This window comes from Haliaeetus albicilla, chromosome 3 (genome assembly GCF_947461875.1).
Source record: "Haliaeetus albicilla chromosome 3, bHalAlb1.1, whole genome shotgun sequence".
NCBI lineage: Eukaryota > Metazoa > Chordata > Aves > Accipitriformes > Accipitridae > Haliaeetus > Haliaeetus albicilla.
Genome location: NC_091485.1, coordinates 49,601,543 through 49,621,104, shown reverse-complemented (window position 1 = coordinate 49,621,104; position 19,562 = coordinate 49,601,543). Strand labels below are relative to the sequence as shown.

The 19,562-nt window shown below is 38.2% G+C and overlaps 1 protein-coding gene across 1 annotated transcript; it reads left to right on the top strand.

The window, feature by feature from the left end:
* The first annotated feature begins 15 nt into the window (after nt 1-15).
* Nucleotides 16-17,753, top strand: CALB1 (calbindin 1). The gene is made up of 11 exons (XM_069779641.1): nt 16-126; nt 368-444; nt 5,044-5,118; nt 9,966-10,049; nt 10,138-10,194; nt 13,238-13,315; nt 15,750-15,805; nt 15,901-15,940; nt 16,028-16,081; nt 16,214-16,285; nt 16,698-17,753. Exons 1-11 carry the CDS (start codon nt 45-47, stop codon nt 16,809-16,811), a joined length of 789 nt encoding a protein of 262 aa, XP_069635742.1. The 5' UTR covers nt 16-44; the 3' UTR covers nt 16,812-17,753.
* Nucleotides 17,754-19,562: the final 1,809 nt, after the last annotated feature.

Sequence of the window (19,562 nt, the reverse complement as noted above, 5' to 3'; positions counted from 1 at the left end):
GGACCGCGGACAGCGCCCCGCCGCGTCCCGTGTGTCCCCCCACCATGACGGCGGAGACCCACCTGCAGGGCGTGGAGATCTCGGCCGCCCAGTTCTTCGAGATCTGGCACCACTACGACTCCGACGGTGATGCCTTCACCCACCCACCCCGGGGCGGCGAGGGGCGGAGGGGGGGCCGGCGGGACGCCCCCGCACCCGAAAGCGGCCCCCGGCCCCGCTCCGCGCCCGGCGGCCCGGAGCCGTCAGGGGCTGGGGCGGGTGGGGGGAGCCGCGGGGCCGGGAGGGAGCGGGCGGGCCGGAGCCGGGCGGGAGAGCGGCGAGAGTCCGGAGGGAGCGGCGACGGCCACCGTAACTCTTTCTGTTGTAGGCAATGGGTACATGGATGGGAAGGAGCTACAGAACTTCATCCAGGAGCTGCAGCAGGCGCGGAAGAAGGCAGGCTTGGTAGGTTGACGTTTCGCCCCGCTTTCCTGTCTTCTCCGGGAAGGAAGAGTTTTCTGGAGGCAGCTCCAGCGCCCCGGTTCCGTCTGTTCTCTGTTGCCATCAGACGGTTCCATGCCCTTGCCCCGCCAGGCGAAGGGGAGTAGCTCGGTTAGAAGTCAGCAGGTCGCAAATGAAGTAGACCGTCTGCTTGGGAAAGGTGAGGCCGGGGCCACCTCCCTGGAGAGCGGGTCCCGCTCGCACCTTGTCGGGCTGCGAGCCGGTACTTCTGGCAGCGCTTAAAAAGAACAGTCGAGGAATGCGTGGACGTTGCCTTTTTGTCTTGGATGGGACCTCATCCCATTGCAATTAATCTTACCTGATCCCGATATGCACTGATACTAAAAAGAAAAAAAAAAACCAACAAACCAAAACCCAACAAAACAGAAAGAAAGAAAAAACCCCAAACCCCAACACTTCAAGTTAGCTGGACACAGTTTTAATTTCGTACCTAATGGGCAGTACGGGCTGAAATGCATTTCTGCCCCTTGGTGGCCAGTCAATAGATCTGCAGATGACTGCTAACCACTTTTTGCCCTTCACCAGTGTTGTACACCAGGAGTATGAGTACCAAATCCTGGTAGTTTAAATTGTTCAGGGAAACAGCAAAGTTTTTGACAATGCTGTCAAAACAATTCTGTGGATGAGTTATTAAAGCACTAATTATTAATTTCCTCCAAACTATACCCACGTGGGAAAAAAATAACAGAGCGAGAAAGAAAGAAAGAAAGGAGAAAAGAAAGAAAGAAATGAAAGATTCCATGTAAAGATTTGAATTAAAACAGAAGCGAACCTTTCTAACAAATAAATTGCCTTTAAAATAATCAGTTTCTAAAACAGGCCACTTACTTAGCATCAAGCTCCAATATATAACCTAATGGAATCAATTTCAATTCATCTATACTAAAAGAATTCTGAAGTAACAGAAAATGAAATTATAATTTAACTGAATGGCATGTGTGCATGGGGGAAATAGATTAATACTTCATATAAGAATACCTCCAAACTGAGCAATAGCTTTTCTATAATTAACTTTGCTTTAAAAGCTGTTGTATATTTTGGAAGTAAATGCAAAAAAAATCAATATGAATCATAATTTCTTCTGTGGAAAATTGTATCTTCTTATCAATTGTATGAGTGTAAACTTCACACATCTGAAATCTGTCTCCCAGCAATGCCTCTAATGTTACTGCAGTCTTGGTACCAGTTAATTCTTCTTACAGTTGTTGGTGTAGGCGCTCATTTTCATGACTGTAAGTAACTTTAAACTAAAGTTAAAAAAAAAAAAAAACCTCAACCCCCCCCCCCAAAAAATTCGGAAAGGAATGTGTTTTTTAGAGGGAAAAAGTCTATTTTTTTTTTTTTTGACAGAAAAGATTAAACACTACTTCAATACCTTTCAAATATTGCAAGAAAACAAATCTCTCTTCTATACTGAAGTGCAGGAAACTTAAGCGTGTCCATTAGAATGAAGATATTAAAGCCTGTGTATATTTAGTAAGAATGGCATTCTTAGTAGAAATGCTGATTTATTATTCAGTAGTTAATAAATTAATTAGAAGCTCAAGGAGAAAAATATTTGTCATTTTAAGATTGGATTCTTTTCTCTCTCAAAGCAAGTGTGCATCTTTTCTTAAAAACAGAGCCTGCTCAAAGTAACACAGAAAAGCTTTGCAGGATTACTCTTATCTGCTACAAATTTCATAATTTATGCTTTTTTTTTAAAATAACCTCTGCCTGTATCTCAGACTATAGTTTAAAAATGCTCAGGTGTTTAATTAGTTTTCCTTTCCCGTTTCTCTAATTCAAACCTATCTTTGGAGTGTTCTGCTGAAAAGAGCAACCTACAGCAGCAACATCAAATTCAGTACTTGGTCTGTTGGTGCTGGAGTGTGGATATATGTCATCTTAGGTTTCAAATCTAAGCTGATTCTTGGATTTGAAGGCTCATTTGCCAAACAAGCATCTCATTAGTTTGTGTCTTGTCTCACGGGATACTAATTCAGTAGCTTTGAATTTCTATTCTTTTGCCAGAAGGGACACATTGAGAAACTAGTGTAGGTTATATGTCATTTCCTCGGCTGTCCTTCTTTTAACACCCCAAAGCTTCTTTGTCATCATTAACTTCTGCATTTCAGGTCACTCTCCTGCTCACTATTTTTGAAATATTCAATTATGCATTCTTCATAGCTGGATTTTACATCAGTCATGCCATATGCATTAAAGAATCACATTGATTCTGTCATCGAATAGGATAGTTTAACATTTCCCAGTATTCTTCCCAACTACAGAACTGTTCTAATTATGTTCTAATTCTAATTCTTTTATTAATCCACTCAGTAAGCCTGTACTTTCACAGTTGCTTTTTCTCAGACAGAGCAGTAGCATGCAGCCTGATTCATGCTGGCCCCAAAGGGCTGATGCGTACGTGGAGGTTTTAGGGCTTGGGCTTTTCTTTGGTAACACTACGTCTTTTTGCTTCATGCTTTATGGTAGATAGTGAATTGATCTGATATACTTCCAGACATGTTGAAAGAACTGCCTCTTTTTTAAAGATAAAAGCTATGTAAGCATAGCTTCCATTTATTGTGCCTCACATTTATGCAGTATGTTCTCTATTTAGGTATGCCAGTTGCCAAAAGAAACTGTGGGATATAAGTGACTAACACAGAGCTTGATAAAGGGTCAATAGGCGGATCTTGGCTGAGCTATTCCACATCTGTTTCTCACTTTCTCTGCATGTATAGACAATGACAATATTTCTCCACAGAAACACGTGATTTAATAGATGTTTATGAATAGTCACGTAAGTGTTTCTGTAGTGCCATCTATCCTTACATTTTCAAATCATCTCAAAAAAGCTATTTTTTTCTACAGCTCTACTTGGTTGGATAAGTATCTCTTAAGTTTTAAGAGGGGAGACTGAGGTACGAAGGCTAGTTTCTTAATTTCAAACGTTGAACACTGCATCTGTATCAAGTTTAGAACTAGACTTGGTTAAATTTAGGCAAGATTTTTTGACTGAAAACATTTATTTGAATAGCATAACTCCAATAACTCATCAAGCAGCTCAAGAGCAGGTGAAGTGAACACCAAAAAAACCCCCATTTCTGAATAACGTACTAGAGAATGAGCATCCTGTTTTGTTTAGCCTGTAAGCAGCTGTGCCTCCTTCAGTGGCTGGACATCGTCTGGCACTGCGGAGCTGCTGTTAGAAAGATTAGTAAAATATTTAACCAGGACTAATTAAAATCCAGGAGTCTAAATTCTCCATTCTATCTGCTAAGCAAACTTGTCCCCACTTTGGGATCATTAGATGAAAGGTGACATTGAAGTGCATTGTATTAATAACCACATCTCTAATTAAAGCCATGGCAAATTACTAACCTGCCATGGATGACTTTGACAGAAATAGGATACTAGGCCATGATTGTATCACTACAAGGAACTGACATTTTAGTTAGCTTTGGTAGTTGAAATTTGGGACAAACTACAACAGACTTTGTACAGCTGAGATTCCCTGGGTCTTCACTGAGAGAATCACTTAGATCCTATGTAATCAAATCTATTATAACAACTAAACCTTTAATTTCCAGAGGCTGCTGCATTTTCATCTATAACCATAGAATTGTCCATTGTTTTAATATAACTAGTCCTGATTCTTGCTGCATGGTTTTACTAGCTCACATCTCTAAGAAATACAAAGAAAGTTAAAAGTTTAATCAGTATTCAAGGTTGATGGCAGCTCATATCAAAACAAGGCAAGTCAAGTTGAAGTGTGAAATCAAATATTCACCCCCAGGCTGGCACCTTTGCCATAGCCTAGAGTGAGAATAGCCTTTAGAGAACAGAAGTACAGCAGGGACCATAATTTATATGAAGAACAATTATGCTGACTTCACTCCATTGGATTTAAGGTACTGCTCAAAATTTTCTCCCTCCTAAATCTGCCCCTCTACATTTCAGCAGTGACATTTTGACTGTTTCTATGATAACCAAATACTAAACAGTGAAAAATACAATATCGTGATGCGTTCTTCTAGGACTAAAATAGCATCCATTGTTCAGGAAAAATCCACTCAAAGATGTGTAAAGGCTATTTTGGTGTTCAGATGCATTATACTGAAATGTTCTTTATTTTGTAAGATATTGCACTGCCTTTAGGTTACTGGTATAAAAATGAAAACTGAGAAAATTGACTAATAATTGCCTGTGAACTTCACTGTCATCCTCTTAAAAAAGGAGCTGTTATACACATCTTCCAACATATCTGTCTGTATAATTTTTTTCATTCTGTAAACTAAAATAGGAGTTCTAAGTATTTAGATGCCAATCATTCACACTGACTATAATATAATTACTTAGGAAGTAAATTTATCACAGTGACATTGTTCATGATAAAAAAATACTCTATTTCATTTAAACTTGAGGAATCTAGCTGCAATAAGTATGAGTACTTCATTAAATGTAGTACCTTATTTGGAAACTAATAGAATATTCAAGTAAGTTTACATATGTTTTTCTGTATCTTAAAGTAATGATTCTCTCATTGTAACTTTGTAGGATTTAACACCCGAAATGAAAGCTTTTGTGGACCAATATGGGAAGACTACTGATGGAAAAATAGGAATAGTTGAGGTAAGACAGTTACTTTATAACAAAAGACTGACATGTTTACTTGCAGAAAATACATTTAGCGCAGAACAATGTGAGTATAATTTGTAAATATTTTTGATTTTTAGTTACACAGAAAATGTCTTCCTCTGTCTTAAGATCTTTATTCAGTATTTTTTTCAATAATGAAATTCTTTCATTAACAAAAAGTAAGGTATTCCTTACCCCTCTCCAGACATTTCACTACACTTCGTTTAACTTTGCACGCTTTATTCAGCACAAATAAGCATCAACAGCAATTTAGTTTTCTTGCAAAGCAGGTAAAAGCTCTATTTTAGAAATTTAAACTGTGAAAGGTAATGTGATTTATTTCTACCTATGATTTTGAACTAATGCCCTGTCACCACTCCTGTAGTGAGGATAACACACAAGTGAACACAACTGGGCAATCACTGTATGTAGTCTATTCTAAAAAAATAGATATATGATTAGACAGCACGTTAATCATGTTGAATTTAAACAAACTTTTAATAGTAGTTGTGATCCAGCTGGTGAAAGATCAGGATTTCTTATGAATTCCTTTCTCAAACTTTAATAGAACTTCACACAGAAAATTGCCCTGTTCCTTACTCCCACTTTCTAAAGAGGGCAAAGATAACCAACCCCTTCCACACGTACAGCTGCTCAACAATCATGTAATTTAGACAACTTGCTAGGAAAGGGGGAACCGTTGTGTTTTCTCTTGCTTTCACTCTTTGGTGCTGCAAGTCAAAAAAGAGAGTTTGCTGGGTTGCAGCTTGAGAAATCACCTTTTCAAGCCTAAGCCTATGACTCATTTATGTCACTCTGAGTGCGGTGAGACTGCGGTTTTATTATTAAATGCTATTATATATTTTTTCCTGATAATAAGGAATCTGACCTAGAGAGCTAATTAAGAAACAGCTGGAAACAAGCCAGGTCTGCAAAATTTCTACAGTGACCAACTTTGGGTCAGTAGCTAATTTTAAAATAGAGGACTGAACAGAATCTATAAAAGTCAATAGGAAGTAGCACTGCTGATATAATAGATCATTTCAGGGTATCTTTTCTCCTCTGTCAGGTGTTTGAATTGCATATAGTTGTTTAAATGCATATGTAATTATGACTAAACTACCATGGAAATATGAACAGTTTTTTTCACTTGCAGCTATCATTGATTTTTTAAAAATGCATCTTTTGATGATATTTAGCATTGATCAAATCCTTCTGCACCTAAAAAGAACTAGTGTTTATTTGGACTAACAAATTGTTTGGGTTTGGACTAACAAATGCTTATTCATTTGGTATTGAAGAATCTTATTTAATTTAGTATTTTTGAATATGTGTAATAGCAAGCATTGGATGCAAGAAGGATGTATAGGCAGTGACTGAAAAAGACTGTGTTTCTTCACTTAGGAAATATAACTGAAAGTTTTACCTTTCAAATTGTCTTTCTGATTCTGCTATTAACTTAATGGGTAAAGGTGAGCAGATCAGATAAGGCCTGATACAGTACGGTGCTCACCACCCCCAGTGAAGTGCCAAGCATGCTCAAAATCCACTGAAGCCACTGAGTAGTGACAGTACTCAGTTCAGTGACTGAAGGGACCTTCTCCCTTAATATAGCAGTTTCCTAAGCCAATAGCTATATTTTATTTCACTTACATCAGCATGAAGCTTGATTTGGAAAGTGCTGATGGGACTCAGATGAAATGCGTTGTACGTGCAGAGCAGTATGATATTAAAGTTGGTGTTTGGACTTGATTCTCATTCCTTATAAATAAAAATGTCCAGTAATTCCAGATTGCTCCCATTTACATAGTACATCAAATACACTGAAAAAGTGTATGCATGTTGTTTAAAAAAAAATTATGTAAAGCCATTCAGACTCCCAGCCATCATAATGAATACCCCAGCATCTGACGGAAAATGTCCTAGCGCATAATAAGTTTTCAAGAAAGGTCTGGTGACTGAGATAAAGAGGAGGCCGCTCACAGAGGAAGGAGTGGATTTTCAGCTCAGATTAAGTGTTGATTCTGTCTTTGCAAGCACACTGCAGTTAGTTCACTAGCTTTTATCCAGTGCCTTCCAGCTAAAGGCAGAATCTGACCTGTCTACTTGCTTGTCATTGTGTAAGGGACCTTTAATGCACCTTTTGTACTCATTCAGACCAACATTTGCACTAAAATGTGAATGTGAAACCCAAGGTTTCGAAACTCAGGACTTCGTAATTCCACGTTCAAATTATTTGAAGCTTACTGCTGCCGTAAAAATAACTACTTATTAGCCTAAAATATTCTTTGTACTCCCATTCTCTACTATAGGATTTTAAAAAGCAGATTCACTCTATTAGGTGAAAGGAATTTTAAATAGCATTAAATAGCAACAGAATTTACTTAGAGAATGATTTCTAGAAAATAGTTCTGATATTGTTTTAAGTACTGAGAGTATTTTTTCTGCTAGGTAACCTATAAAGATGTATCTCAGCCTGCAGCTAAGCAGAAAGGAGTCAAGCCAGCCTCAGGCTTTGTGGTTGACCTCTGTTACTCACGATGCAGAAATAGCTGACATTCTCCATAAAAGCAGCAGAGCTCACAGAAATGCTCACTAAACCGCTATTGCTGCCATACATGAAGTTGTAGTGGTCTGCACTCATTCAAACATGCTCACGGCATCCCCCTATGCTTACCCTCACAAAGAAGTCATCACTAGAAATAGCATCAGGTTTCCATCTTTCTTCTCTGTAGTGGTATAACTGGGACTGGGAAGTTGAGCCAGTTTCCACACAATCTTCTCTTCCCTTAATAATGCAGAGTTTTCCACAAAAAGCAATTTAATGCTACTTGATGCATGAGCTTGGAGTACGGGACTTCCCTTTAGCTATATTGTTTATATTATGCTAAAGGGTACAAAAGAAAGAAAACGCAAAAGACATTTTTTGGCGGAAGCCTGAGCTAATGTTGGATATTGAGCTACTACACCTTTGTAATGTAAAAGACTGTGCTTTCCCCGGATACTTACAAAGGGTGAGAGGTATAACATAAAATAAGGTAATTTTCTTCCAGGGGTAATACGTTCTGTACCTCAAATACAGTTTGGTACTGCTAGTAAGCTGTTCATGTTTCTTTGGAAAATTACTATTTTACATTTACCCTTGCACCTTGTACTATTTTACAGTGCCCTTGCAAAATTCACCAGTTAGCTATATTCATCACACAAATGGCATCTTGTTTATGATTTCCACACTTGAACTCTTTCCCTTTGACATAATCAGTCCCTTTGATAAAAATAAAGCTCCTAGGAAGAAAATTAATTGTATCTCAGCCCAAACCAGGACACCTGTCATGGGAGAAATAAAGAAATTTTTCCATAAATCAGTACTAAGTTACACACATTTAGATACTGCGTACATGTGAACATGTACTTACCCACATGTGTATATGGTATGTATAATAGAGTCGGTTTTGAAAGCTGTTGGTGAAAACACACTGTTTAAGTTGATTGGGTTTGGTGTTCAGCCATTTAGCAAAAGCACTCTGAACGCTCTGATGGGCCTGACAGCCTGTCATCAGCTGTGCCATTGCTGTAAGGAGAGTGAGTGTTCGTCTTTTCAATTGTACCAACACTTAAAGACTATAACTGATTCCTTGCACAGATACTTTTAGAGAAATGAGACATCTGCCTCCATACCCTTGATGATCTCACCTGTAGGGTGAGAGGGAGAGCTGAACTCACCTATGGTGTGGCTGGAACCCAATAAAAAAGCCTGAGCAATTAATTAGTCTATAGCACTGAAATGGACAGAATGAGGGATTTGAGGGTGTGAAATGAATGCAGAAAAACAAAAATTTGAATCAAAATTTTAAGATGGGGCTCCAGGAAGTCTGCAGATGTCATTTTTCATGAAAGAATGCAGCTAAGAAATCTGTCTTTCTCCATTTTCTCTTCCTAGTAAGCACAGCTGGTCTATTCTTCAAGTAAAAAGTTTTCTTTAATCAAAACACATTTCATACATTTTGAGGACAGAAAAAATATTGGGCTTTTGTTAAAAACAAATCATGATTTTACATTAAATTATACAGCATACTCTCCATCTTCTACATTTGTCACTCGCCAAAATTGAGTTACAGTAAATGAACATTTTCAATAACCAGTACAATAATGTCTGATTTTAAAAAAGCCTTTTGTAGAGCAGAGACATTGGAAGAACCACCCCTGATTTTGCAGGGCTAAAAGCCCTTTTGATTTCTTTCTGGTATTTATAGCTCCTCTTGAACACATCTCTGCGCCTGACAAATGATCACCGGTTGCCATCCCCTTGCCCTCCCCACTTTCTTTTTTTCTCCTGGCTTTTCCATATATTTTTCTGCTTACCTTACACGTTTTCTTCATGTCAGTGTTCCTCTCTCTTCCTCCTCTTCCTCGTTATCTGTGAGTAGTCTATTTTCCTCACTCTCTTAATTCATGGTCCTCCACACTTACCCTCTAAACATCCTTGTGTTACGCTTTCCCTTTGTGCTGATTCCAAGGTTTTCACCACAGACCCTAACTCTGCATGGGTGAATTTCTTCCTGTCCTTCCCCAGCTACCCCTTCAGGAAAGTGCTGTCTCATTCCCTTCTCAGACCTCAGCTCTGTTTGACCTTGATAAATATGGCAAAGCTGCAAGCCAGAAGGCTTTCAGAGGCATCTTCCAAACATTTCAGCTAACAGCAAGAAGATTCCTATGGGACCACAATAGGGCAGTATGAGCACAAAGAATTTCATACTCTTTTAAAAAGTATCACGCTCTTTTACAGGCTCAGCTGGCCTAATGAAGAATCAAAACTTAATCTTTCTTAAATTCTGTTACAGCTTGCTCAGATATTACCAACGGAAGAGAATTTCCTGTTGTTCTTCAGATGCCAGCAGCTGAAGTCAAGTGAAGACTTCATGCAGGTACAGTATGAAATGTTGCCTTTTGTAAAACCATCCAAGACCCGCTTGCCATAAATACATCATTAAAACATTCACTTTCTGATTGCAGACATGGAGAAAATATGACAGTGACCACAGTGGCTTCATTGATTCTGAGGAGCTTAAGGTAAACCAATATCTATGAGTATGCTTGACAGGAGAACAGGCATTGGATTACAGCCTGTGCTATCTCTTACTTCAGATACCCACCCATGCATGTTTTTGCATTTCAAACATGACCGAAAAGCAATATGATTAGCTGATGTTTTTATCGCCAGTAAATTATTTAAAGTGAAACTCTAATCTGATCAATGTTTTTTAAAACATGTTTTAATTCAGATCAATGTTTGTCTCAAGTGACTCAGGGTAGCAGGTACTTTAGCTTAGAAGTAAGAAAGATTAAGAAAGCAAGATAAGCCTTTGAAAGCTATGTTGTTCTTTTTTTGGTATATTAGATATGAGGGCTGTTTTGTTGGGTTCTTTTCCCTAAGGGCACCACTACCATTAATCACTATGCTGCTGGATAGATCATGCTCTCTCAAGTACCATGTAACTCTACAGTTTCCACTGTAATACTGTTAGGCTAACACTAATGGAATTGTGTTGCCCCTGCTTGGTTAACACAGCAAGGGGCTGGGTGGGATTTTGGTATCAGCTTTAATATGCACAAATAAGAGCAGAATTGAGATTATTGCGTTAGCCATCTCAGCCTCGCAGAGTTAGCAAACCTTAAAACTAGGGTGATTTACCTTCCCAGTCATAAAACTAACAGCGATTTGTAGATGCTGAATCATGGAGTCACAGAGTGGTTGGAAGGGACCTGTGGAGGTCATCTGGTCCAACCCCCTTGCTCAAGCAGGGCCACCTAGAGCCGGGCCGGTTGCCCAGAACAATGTCCAGATGGCTTTCAAGTATCTCCAAGGATGAAGACTTCACAAGCTCCCTGGGCAACCTGTGCCAGTGCTCGGTCACCCTCACAGTGAAAGAGTGTTTCCTGATGTTCAGAGGGAACCTCCTGTGTTTCAGTTTGTGCCCATTGCCTCTGATCTGTCAACGGGCACCAGCCTGGCTCCATCCTCTTTGCTCCCCCCCTTGAAGTATTTGTATAGGTTGATGAGGTCCCCCTGAGCCTCTTCTTCTCCATGCTGAACAGTCCCAGCTCTCAGCCTTTCCTCATAGAAAAGATGCTCATATAGAGCCTCCAAGTAGAAAGGTGCTGTTTTCCACAGTTCAATTGCACTTGATAGATTGCTGCAGCTTTAAATTCAGAGGAATCAAAACAATTCATAGCAAGAGAAAGACCTAGCAGTGTTTATCCATCTAATTTGGACTATTTTGCCCATATGTGGTATTCTAAAGAAGAACTGAATAAGCTTTATTAACTAAAGCACAGGAGATCAAACCACTTGAAATCCTTACAGCTCTTCTGTTCAGAAGAGGTATCCACATCAGACAATTCACAACTTTTTTCCTTTTCACTTCCTCTTTGAGTTTGGTATCTGTGTGACGTTTGCCAAGGATCCTACCTCAAGGTAAACCTCAGGCATACAAGCCCATTCTTCTGCTGGCTGGTCGCAGCAGGTCTGTGTATCTAAAGTTCGTAGGATCAGGACGAGGCCACACATGTAGCACTTGAGAACTCTCCAGCCATGAGACGATGCCTTAAGGACTGTTGCCAGCTACTATAATATAAAATAGACTTTAAAAGGCAGGGCTGATTGAGGACCAGCTGAATAATGAAGACATTTTAACCGGATCCAAAATGGTCCCATCTCTCTTGTGCTGGGAGATTTTGTCTGCCTTAGAGAAACAGGCCATTTTAACATGTTGAAAATAAGACATGCATGTCCAATTTTATTTTTAGATCAGTATTTCTTGACAAGTCCAAACATTTTAAGTATTTGCTATGCGAGGAGTACCCCCACTTACAACTTTGTAAGAGAAATTCAAGCTGGAAATCAGGAAAACTTTCTAACAATAGTAACGGCAGTGGAATACGTTGTCTAAGGGGGAGGCAGGTTCTCCATCACTACCTTATTTAGGAAAGGTTTGGCAATAGCTCAGATCAGACAGTAACTCAGGAAGTTTAGATATACATGATCCTTTCTTGAGACATGCAGACGGACTGGATAGCCATTCAATGTCCTTTCCAGTACTATTTTCCATCAAAGCACACAAGATAAACATGTCTCTGTAACATCCATTTACGACATTTCAGTCATGGTCTTTCTATACAGGCTACTAGGAAGGACCTCCAGCACGGAGGGGGCCAGACTAGAAGAACTATAGTGGGTATTAGTCATATGACTATTGACATGGTTGCATTCAAGTTCAAGAATGTCATCTATGTACAAATAGATTTTCTTATGAGCTACCCCATTCCCAAAATTCCACAAAGATAATGACACTCCAACTGATGACAGTAATGAGGTACTTCATTGAGCATTGACATGCTTACAGACATCTCAGGTCTTGTAATACCCTTGTTAATGCCTTGATATCTTTCTTTTTTAATGTTACAGACCTAGTACAGAAATTTAAACCACTAAATGGGTGGAAAGAATCTTATTTTTTAAAGTAAAAATGGCTGGTGTTTCTAGTCATGTGATCCTATATCAAATTCTCATTAAAAAAAAATGCAAGGAAACTGGCTGCACACATTTAAAATACAAGGTAGGAAGGAGCAACATAGGTTAACGTTCACTTCTAGCATTGGGTACCGCCATAGGCAAGGAGAAAACGTGATTAATCATTGATCTTTTCTGTAAAATTGTTCCTATGTTGCAAGAAGTGATTAGGCATCCAAGTTTTGAAGGAGACTCAAGGTTAATTAGTTTAGTTTACTGATAGAGCTGATTAGGAAGCAGTATACTTGAAAGCCAAACTATTTTTTCCAAAGTCACAATACAACAAATGGCATACAACGCAGAAAGTTTTATGAGTCACTTTTTCCAAATAAAACTGTGCAATATACTTGAATTGATCAAAAGAAACAGTTATATTCTTAGCTGTTAATTACTACTTCTTTTCATACTTATTTGGACTTCAGCAGTAAATACTAAAGTGGGAGTAAAATAGTATTTCCCATTACTTTAATCTGAAGTTAGCAAGTCAAGCATTTTATACTGTAGATAAAAATTTACCTATTACTCTTCTATTTATTTTAACAGAGCTTCTTGAAAGATTTATTACAGAAAGCAAATAAGCAGATTGAAGACTCAAAGCTAACAGAATACACAGAAATAATGGTAAGATTACTTACAGGCATGCTTCACCAAGACTGGATTAATCCAAACTCTTTATCTTTAGCCACTGGAAGGCTCCAAATGACTTGGAGCCCCACCAGGTACTAATCAGGCTAACTATGTTATTGCAACAGAGAGACAACTGTGGCATCTAGCACTGCAAGTACTTCTGCAGCTACAGAGCTTTGATGGGCAGTTTTCAGTGCTGCTTAAAAGAAAGCTCAGGAATTCTGAATCTTTTCGGTATTTATATAATATTAGACCATACCATAGTATTTTCCCCTGTTCTGCTTCCCTGTGCCAGTAGTTGTAAAACTGACATCTTCACAGTTCATAGGAAAAAAATTTGTACCTGTCATAATTATATTACTATGTTTAGATCAAATTAATTTGGGGTTACTTTCTATGTTTTGCCTTCTTACAGTGCTGTAATGTCTGTCTCTTGTCTTAAAAGCCATCACTGCATGATGGCTTCTTACTGGATTTATAAACACCTCACTCTTTCCTTCTCCTCCCCTTCAAGAAGGAGAAACTGATGTTTTAGATAAACACTAGAACAAAACTGTCGCTTCCCTAGCCTTAAATCAGCCCGTCCTTGGGGCACTCCTTCCATCCCACTGCTATGGTGCCCTATGATAAGGAACAGCATTGGCCTCTGAGTGGACATTTCAAGAAAAAAAAGACAGAATTCTGGTCTTCAGGAAATACAAAACACTACAGGTTTTGTTTTACCAGTTTGGTTTCATCCTAAAATATTTTTAGCAATCAAAAACGTGCTAGGTAAACACACTAGCCCTCAAACTGGCCTGAGAATGGCTGATCAAAACTTGTGTTTCTCCTGGAAAAAGTCTGCTGGTTCGTTGTACCAGCACAAAGCATTTACCTAAAATTGTCACCGTCTATTCACTGGTGAAGGTAACATGTATCCTTTTCACTCAGGGAGATTTTTGACCTTCAACTTAAATCATGCTCTAAGTTCTGGCCTCTGCAGAGAGACACAATGACAAAGAATTAACAGCAATAAGAAAAAAAATATAAGGCCAGTTCTCCCATAATCTCCTCAGAAAGTAGAAAAGAAGACTAATAGAAAATATATGGTCCTGAGCAGCTGCAGGCAGGCACAGCCAGCCACTAACAACTCATCAAAATACAAAATATGTTGACTTCACAGCTGCCACTGCTTACCTCCCCCAAATGCAAATCTCCTTTCATGGGAAACGCACGCAAGGCAGATGCTTTTATACATGGAAAGGAAGTGTTAAAAGGAACCAGGGTGTTACGTAGAAATAAATGTTTATAGAATTGGTCTCTTTTCTGGTCTCCTTTGCCATTTATTGTGTATTAACCAAGTGAAACTCTGTCTTTTTTCAAGGCATTAATTCTGTCTTTAAAAGGATATACACTATCTCGGTACAGGATGTCGCTTTTCCTCTCACCTAAAAATTACATCTAAAATTATTGTGATTGAAAGTGATGGGATGGAGTGTGGGTGGTGGTGTTTTCAGTACAATGTCTAACAGTGTTTGTACAGTTTGCTGCTTTTGTGACTCTTTTATGCAGCAAAGGCAAAATAATAATTGAAAGTAGACAAATGGGACTATACAGACATAAAAACTGGAAGTCCTACGCAGGTGCAATATCTCCATCTACTTCTAACAGCGAATATAAGCTGTTTGTGCCTCTCAAGCAGCAGGAGCTCATCCTTTCAAGACCTCAAAGGAAAACACTTTAATACAATAGGGTGATTAAAAATTATTAGAAATAGTATTCACTTATTTTGTCAAATTACATCAATATATTTATTCCTGTAATTTAATTATAATTATTTGGAGAGATTTAATTTCCCATTTTCATACCATCAACAAAATGTGATCATCTACAGCGTCTGTTCACTCTTTTAATGAAATATATCACAGAAACAGATATTTATTTAAATATTTAGACCTAGTAGTCAATTGAATGTCTATTATTTTTCATTTAAGAAATTGAATGCCTTGGATTCTATAAAACTTCACCCGACTGTTGTTTCACCTTTATGAATAGAGAATAATGATGCTATTATCAGATCATGACATGAAGTCAAAAGTAAAATGTTACCATGTCAACACTCCTCTCATTTATAAATAATTACATGTGCATTCCTCATATGGGACATTCATCACTGTAGGCAGGTTAAGACCTACCTTACAGTAGGTTAATCAGTGTTGTTCATCTGGTTTCTTGCCAGGCTTTTGCAGTAGAATTAATTACTATAAATTACTTCCTTGGTACTTTAAATAAATGTATTACACAGCAAATGTGACAGATCAAAATCTGGGGCCATCATTTCAGCATGAAATACAGCCTAAATTTCATTGAATTTAAGTTTTCCAAAAAGTGTTTTCTTCATTAAGTTGATTAATTTTGATTAGTAATGTAAAATAATATATTCTTTCAGCTCAGGATGTTTGATGCAAACAATGATGGCAAGTTGGAGCTTACTGAACTGGCCAGGTATGTCTTCTGTCTCTTTTCACAACAAGTATCATGTACCAAACGCTGTTATGGAAACAGTGAAATATTTTGACCTTTGTTTTCTCTCTCCACAGACTACTCCCTGTACAGGAAAATTTTCTTATTAAATTTCAGGTATGAATATTCACATTCTTAAAGTAACCTGTTACCATCACACATAACTGGTGTCATTAATGGATTTGTTTTCGTTTTGGCATTTAGGGTGTCAAAATGTGTGCAAAAGAATTCAATAAAGCCTTTGAGATGTATGATCAAGTAAGTCTTCAAAAAACCTTTTTATTAATTGCGTAGTTTGATGGCACTTATTTTCTGAATTTGTGAAAAATTAGCCATAACCTCTGAAATGAAAAATAAATTTTTAAAATTATCTTTCATGTTATTTTTCAGGATGGCAATGGCTATATAGATGAAAATGAACTTGATGCACTACTGAAGGATCTCTGTGAAAAGAACAAAAAGGTAATCCTAGAGGGGTTTTTTCCCCATTAGAGTTTAGATTTAATTTTGATTTTAAGGACACTATAATCCACCCAATTAAGATAAATAAAGAGCTTCTAAGTCATAATTCCTGAAGTCAAAGCACAACTAAAAATCTTGGCAGAAGTCATACCAGTGTAAATCCTGAACTAGGGGAGTTGTGATTACATAGCGACACTGTCAAAAGCTTGCTTCTGAGACATCAGCTATCAGCAATCTAACATATGGCTATAATATCGATAACATACAAATACATAAACAACATTTGCAATGTGTTACTGTTGGCCAGGCTGAGAATGCCCTTTTTTTTTTTCTCATTTTCTGCCATGGGAAGCAAACTTGTTGATGCTGGTAACTAAACAGGATTATAAAGCATTATCTGTTCTTTAAATAGGAATTAGACATTAACAACCTTGCGACATACAAGAAAAGCATCATGGCCTTGTCTGATGGAGGAAAGCTTTACCGAGCAGAACTGGCTCTTATTCTCTGTGCTGAGGAAAACTAGAACTCTTCTATCATGTCCACTTAACTAGTGATGTACTCTATCTACACAATAACTGTGCACTATAAGGGAGTAGGCTGTATTTTTAAACTGCATATAGAAAATTAGCCAGGACGTGTGGCACATTCCTTTCAGTTTGTTTCTATACTGTTTGTAATGTACAGTTTTTGTAACAATAAGATTGATAAAGAGAATGTCTATGTTTGGGCCAGTCTGTATATTCAAAAAGAAACTAAAATATGTCGGGGTTGGTTTTGGGTTTTTTTTTTTTGCTTTCATAAACATGGCTGGAAAAAAATTAAACCTGCTGACATTGCTGTGGTCATCATATCCTTTGACACTTGCAACATTTCTTGTTGAACTACATAACACAAAGGTCTACAGATATCTTTCCCCATTACAACTAAGTGGGTTTTTTTAAACAGAAAACATGAATTGAGATTAAATACGTTCTAGGTCTGAAATAGGAAGGAGATGCTGGCATGTCTGATTTCCAAAATTTAACAAGGCACTAAGAACTATTTTCACTTGTCAAACCACCCACTTACAGGTCTGTGCTTTCTGCAGTGTTTCAATTACTCTTCTCATTACGAACTCATAGCATATAGACAAAGCATTTATCCGGGATAGATCTCCACGCAGTAGTTGACAAAAATATAGTGTTTTCAATCTAGCTGTTTAACTTTACTGAATTTAAACATAGGCACTTCAGAAATAAATGCCTGTAATCTGTCTTGGAATCCTGGCTAAATGACAGGTAGTATAGTTAATACACAGATTAACGTATGATATTATAAGTGTACCTTTCATGACTATTGCTGTGTCAGAGAATATGACAATCCATTTTCTAAACTATTTTCACATTTTGCAGGTTATAATTATTCTAGTAAATTGCTGTTTTTACATCATATTCTGTGTAATCTATAATTAAATTTAATATCCTAAGATTGTCGGTGTCTAGTTTGTCTATCTCCTGGATTCTTTTTCTGTACCATGTAAAGGACAAAACAACTATTCGAAAAAAAATATGCCTCCCTGGATCTTACACTGAATCACTAATCTATAAAAATAGTATTAAAATTTAACACTAAAGGAAGAAAAAGATCTAGTACAGATTTTATACCAATTTAATAATTTAGTTTACATGGTGGGCTCTGCTTTCTATTATGCTAGACAGGTATTTTTAAAATGGGGAACTACACTGTGGAAACCGCCCTGTCTTCTTGCATCTTTACTTTATTGGACTGGCTCCCTTTTTACTTTATACCGGTTTTACACCAGACAACTCCATGAATGTCCAGGCCATTGGTCCCAGTATGTACAGGTGTAGGACGGAAATTGGGCTGTCTTAAAGCCAATAAACCTATGTTGTCTCCATGTACAACTGTTTCAGAAGCAATTCCAGGTTAGCAGATTAGCTACATACAACTTCTCAGATGCATCTCTGTGTCTTACTTAACAAGCAGAAGCAAATGCCTTTTATTTGAAATGTGTCTCAAACAATGAGGCTCAGATCCTTCAAGATTATAGTCCCTAACTCCCACTGAAATGAATCCTTGAACTCCTCAGGTTAACTCAGGCAACTAAATACCATTTCAGGACAGCCCTAATTGCCTTGGGTTCTCTCCAGTCTGAGCCTTGGAAAGTTAAGGAGTAGGTAGCGCTGGATGGGGTCTTGCTGAAAAAAAACCGCAAAAAAATTAAATTAAGATTAAGCTAGCTGATTCTCACTGCTTTACGCCCACTCCATGCACAGTGATTTAACTTCTCACCTGCTTGTTCCCTCTAAAACACTCCTGGGTTAGGGTCAGGGCAGAAGGAGGCTTGAAATAGTAAGAGAGGTAACAATAGGGAAGACTGCAAGCTTCTTTCTTCTGGTAGACATTTCGTCACCAAAAAAAGGGTTGAAAGTAAAATAGTAGTGTGCACAAAAATTACATGAGGTAGTGTGGGTATGCCATATTCCTGCTAAACAGAGAAACTGGCTGACAGGTAGCTACGTGGGATCTACTTTACTGAAGTTAACCATTTTACTGTCTAAAAATACGTATTTTATTTCAATAAATACTCAAACTAATAAGCACTCAAGCTAATAAATACTCAAACACAGTCCTACAAATTGCAAACAAGCACGCTGTGCAAAATTTTAGCCCACTCGAGTGTAAAGGTGTACAGACGAACACAACGCAATGCTTCCTATTCAAATCAAGTACGGCGATTTTCTATTAAAGCACAAAGCAGCACTACTAATGCTGAAAAAAAAAAAATCCAGGAACTATTAGGCCCTTGAGAAACCTTTTGCATTATAAATGCAATATTCGCTGACAGAGGTAAGCCTTAGCAGTAGCAGGTCAGGAATAGTGAGTGCCTGCCTCCAGCTGTGCCCGTAACCCAGTCCTTCAGCGCACCTCAGGGGCCTCACCTGACCTGAAGTCACTACCACCACCCAGGAGCAGCTGTGATACATACCAACCACTGCCCATCATGGAGAGTATCACGGCAATTTTCACCGACTATTTAATCGGGATTGAACACGGGCCTTGAAGTGAGCAATCTGGCTTTTGTTCACTGCTGCACTGTTTTATCCTGAACAGTTCACGCACGGTATCGTAGCACTGGTCTAATCCCCCATTTGCAACTTCATTACGCATCTGTGAAAAGATTACCCCACACAAGCTCACAAAATTTCTAAACGGCGTATTCCATGTGCAAATGTCAAATACAGATCAGGGTGCCGAGACCTGGCACTGCTTC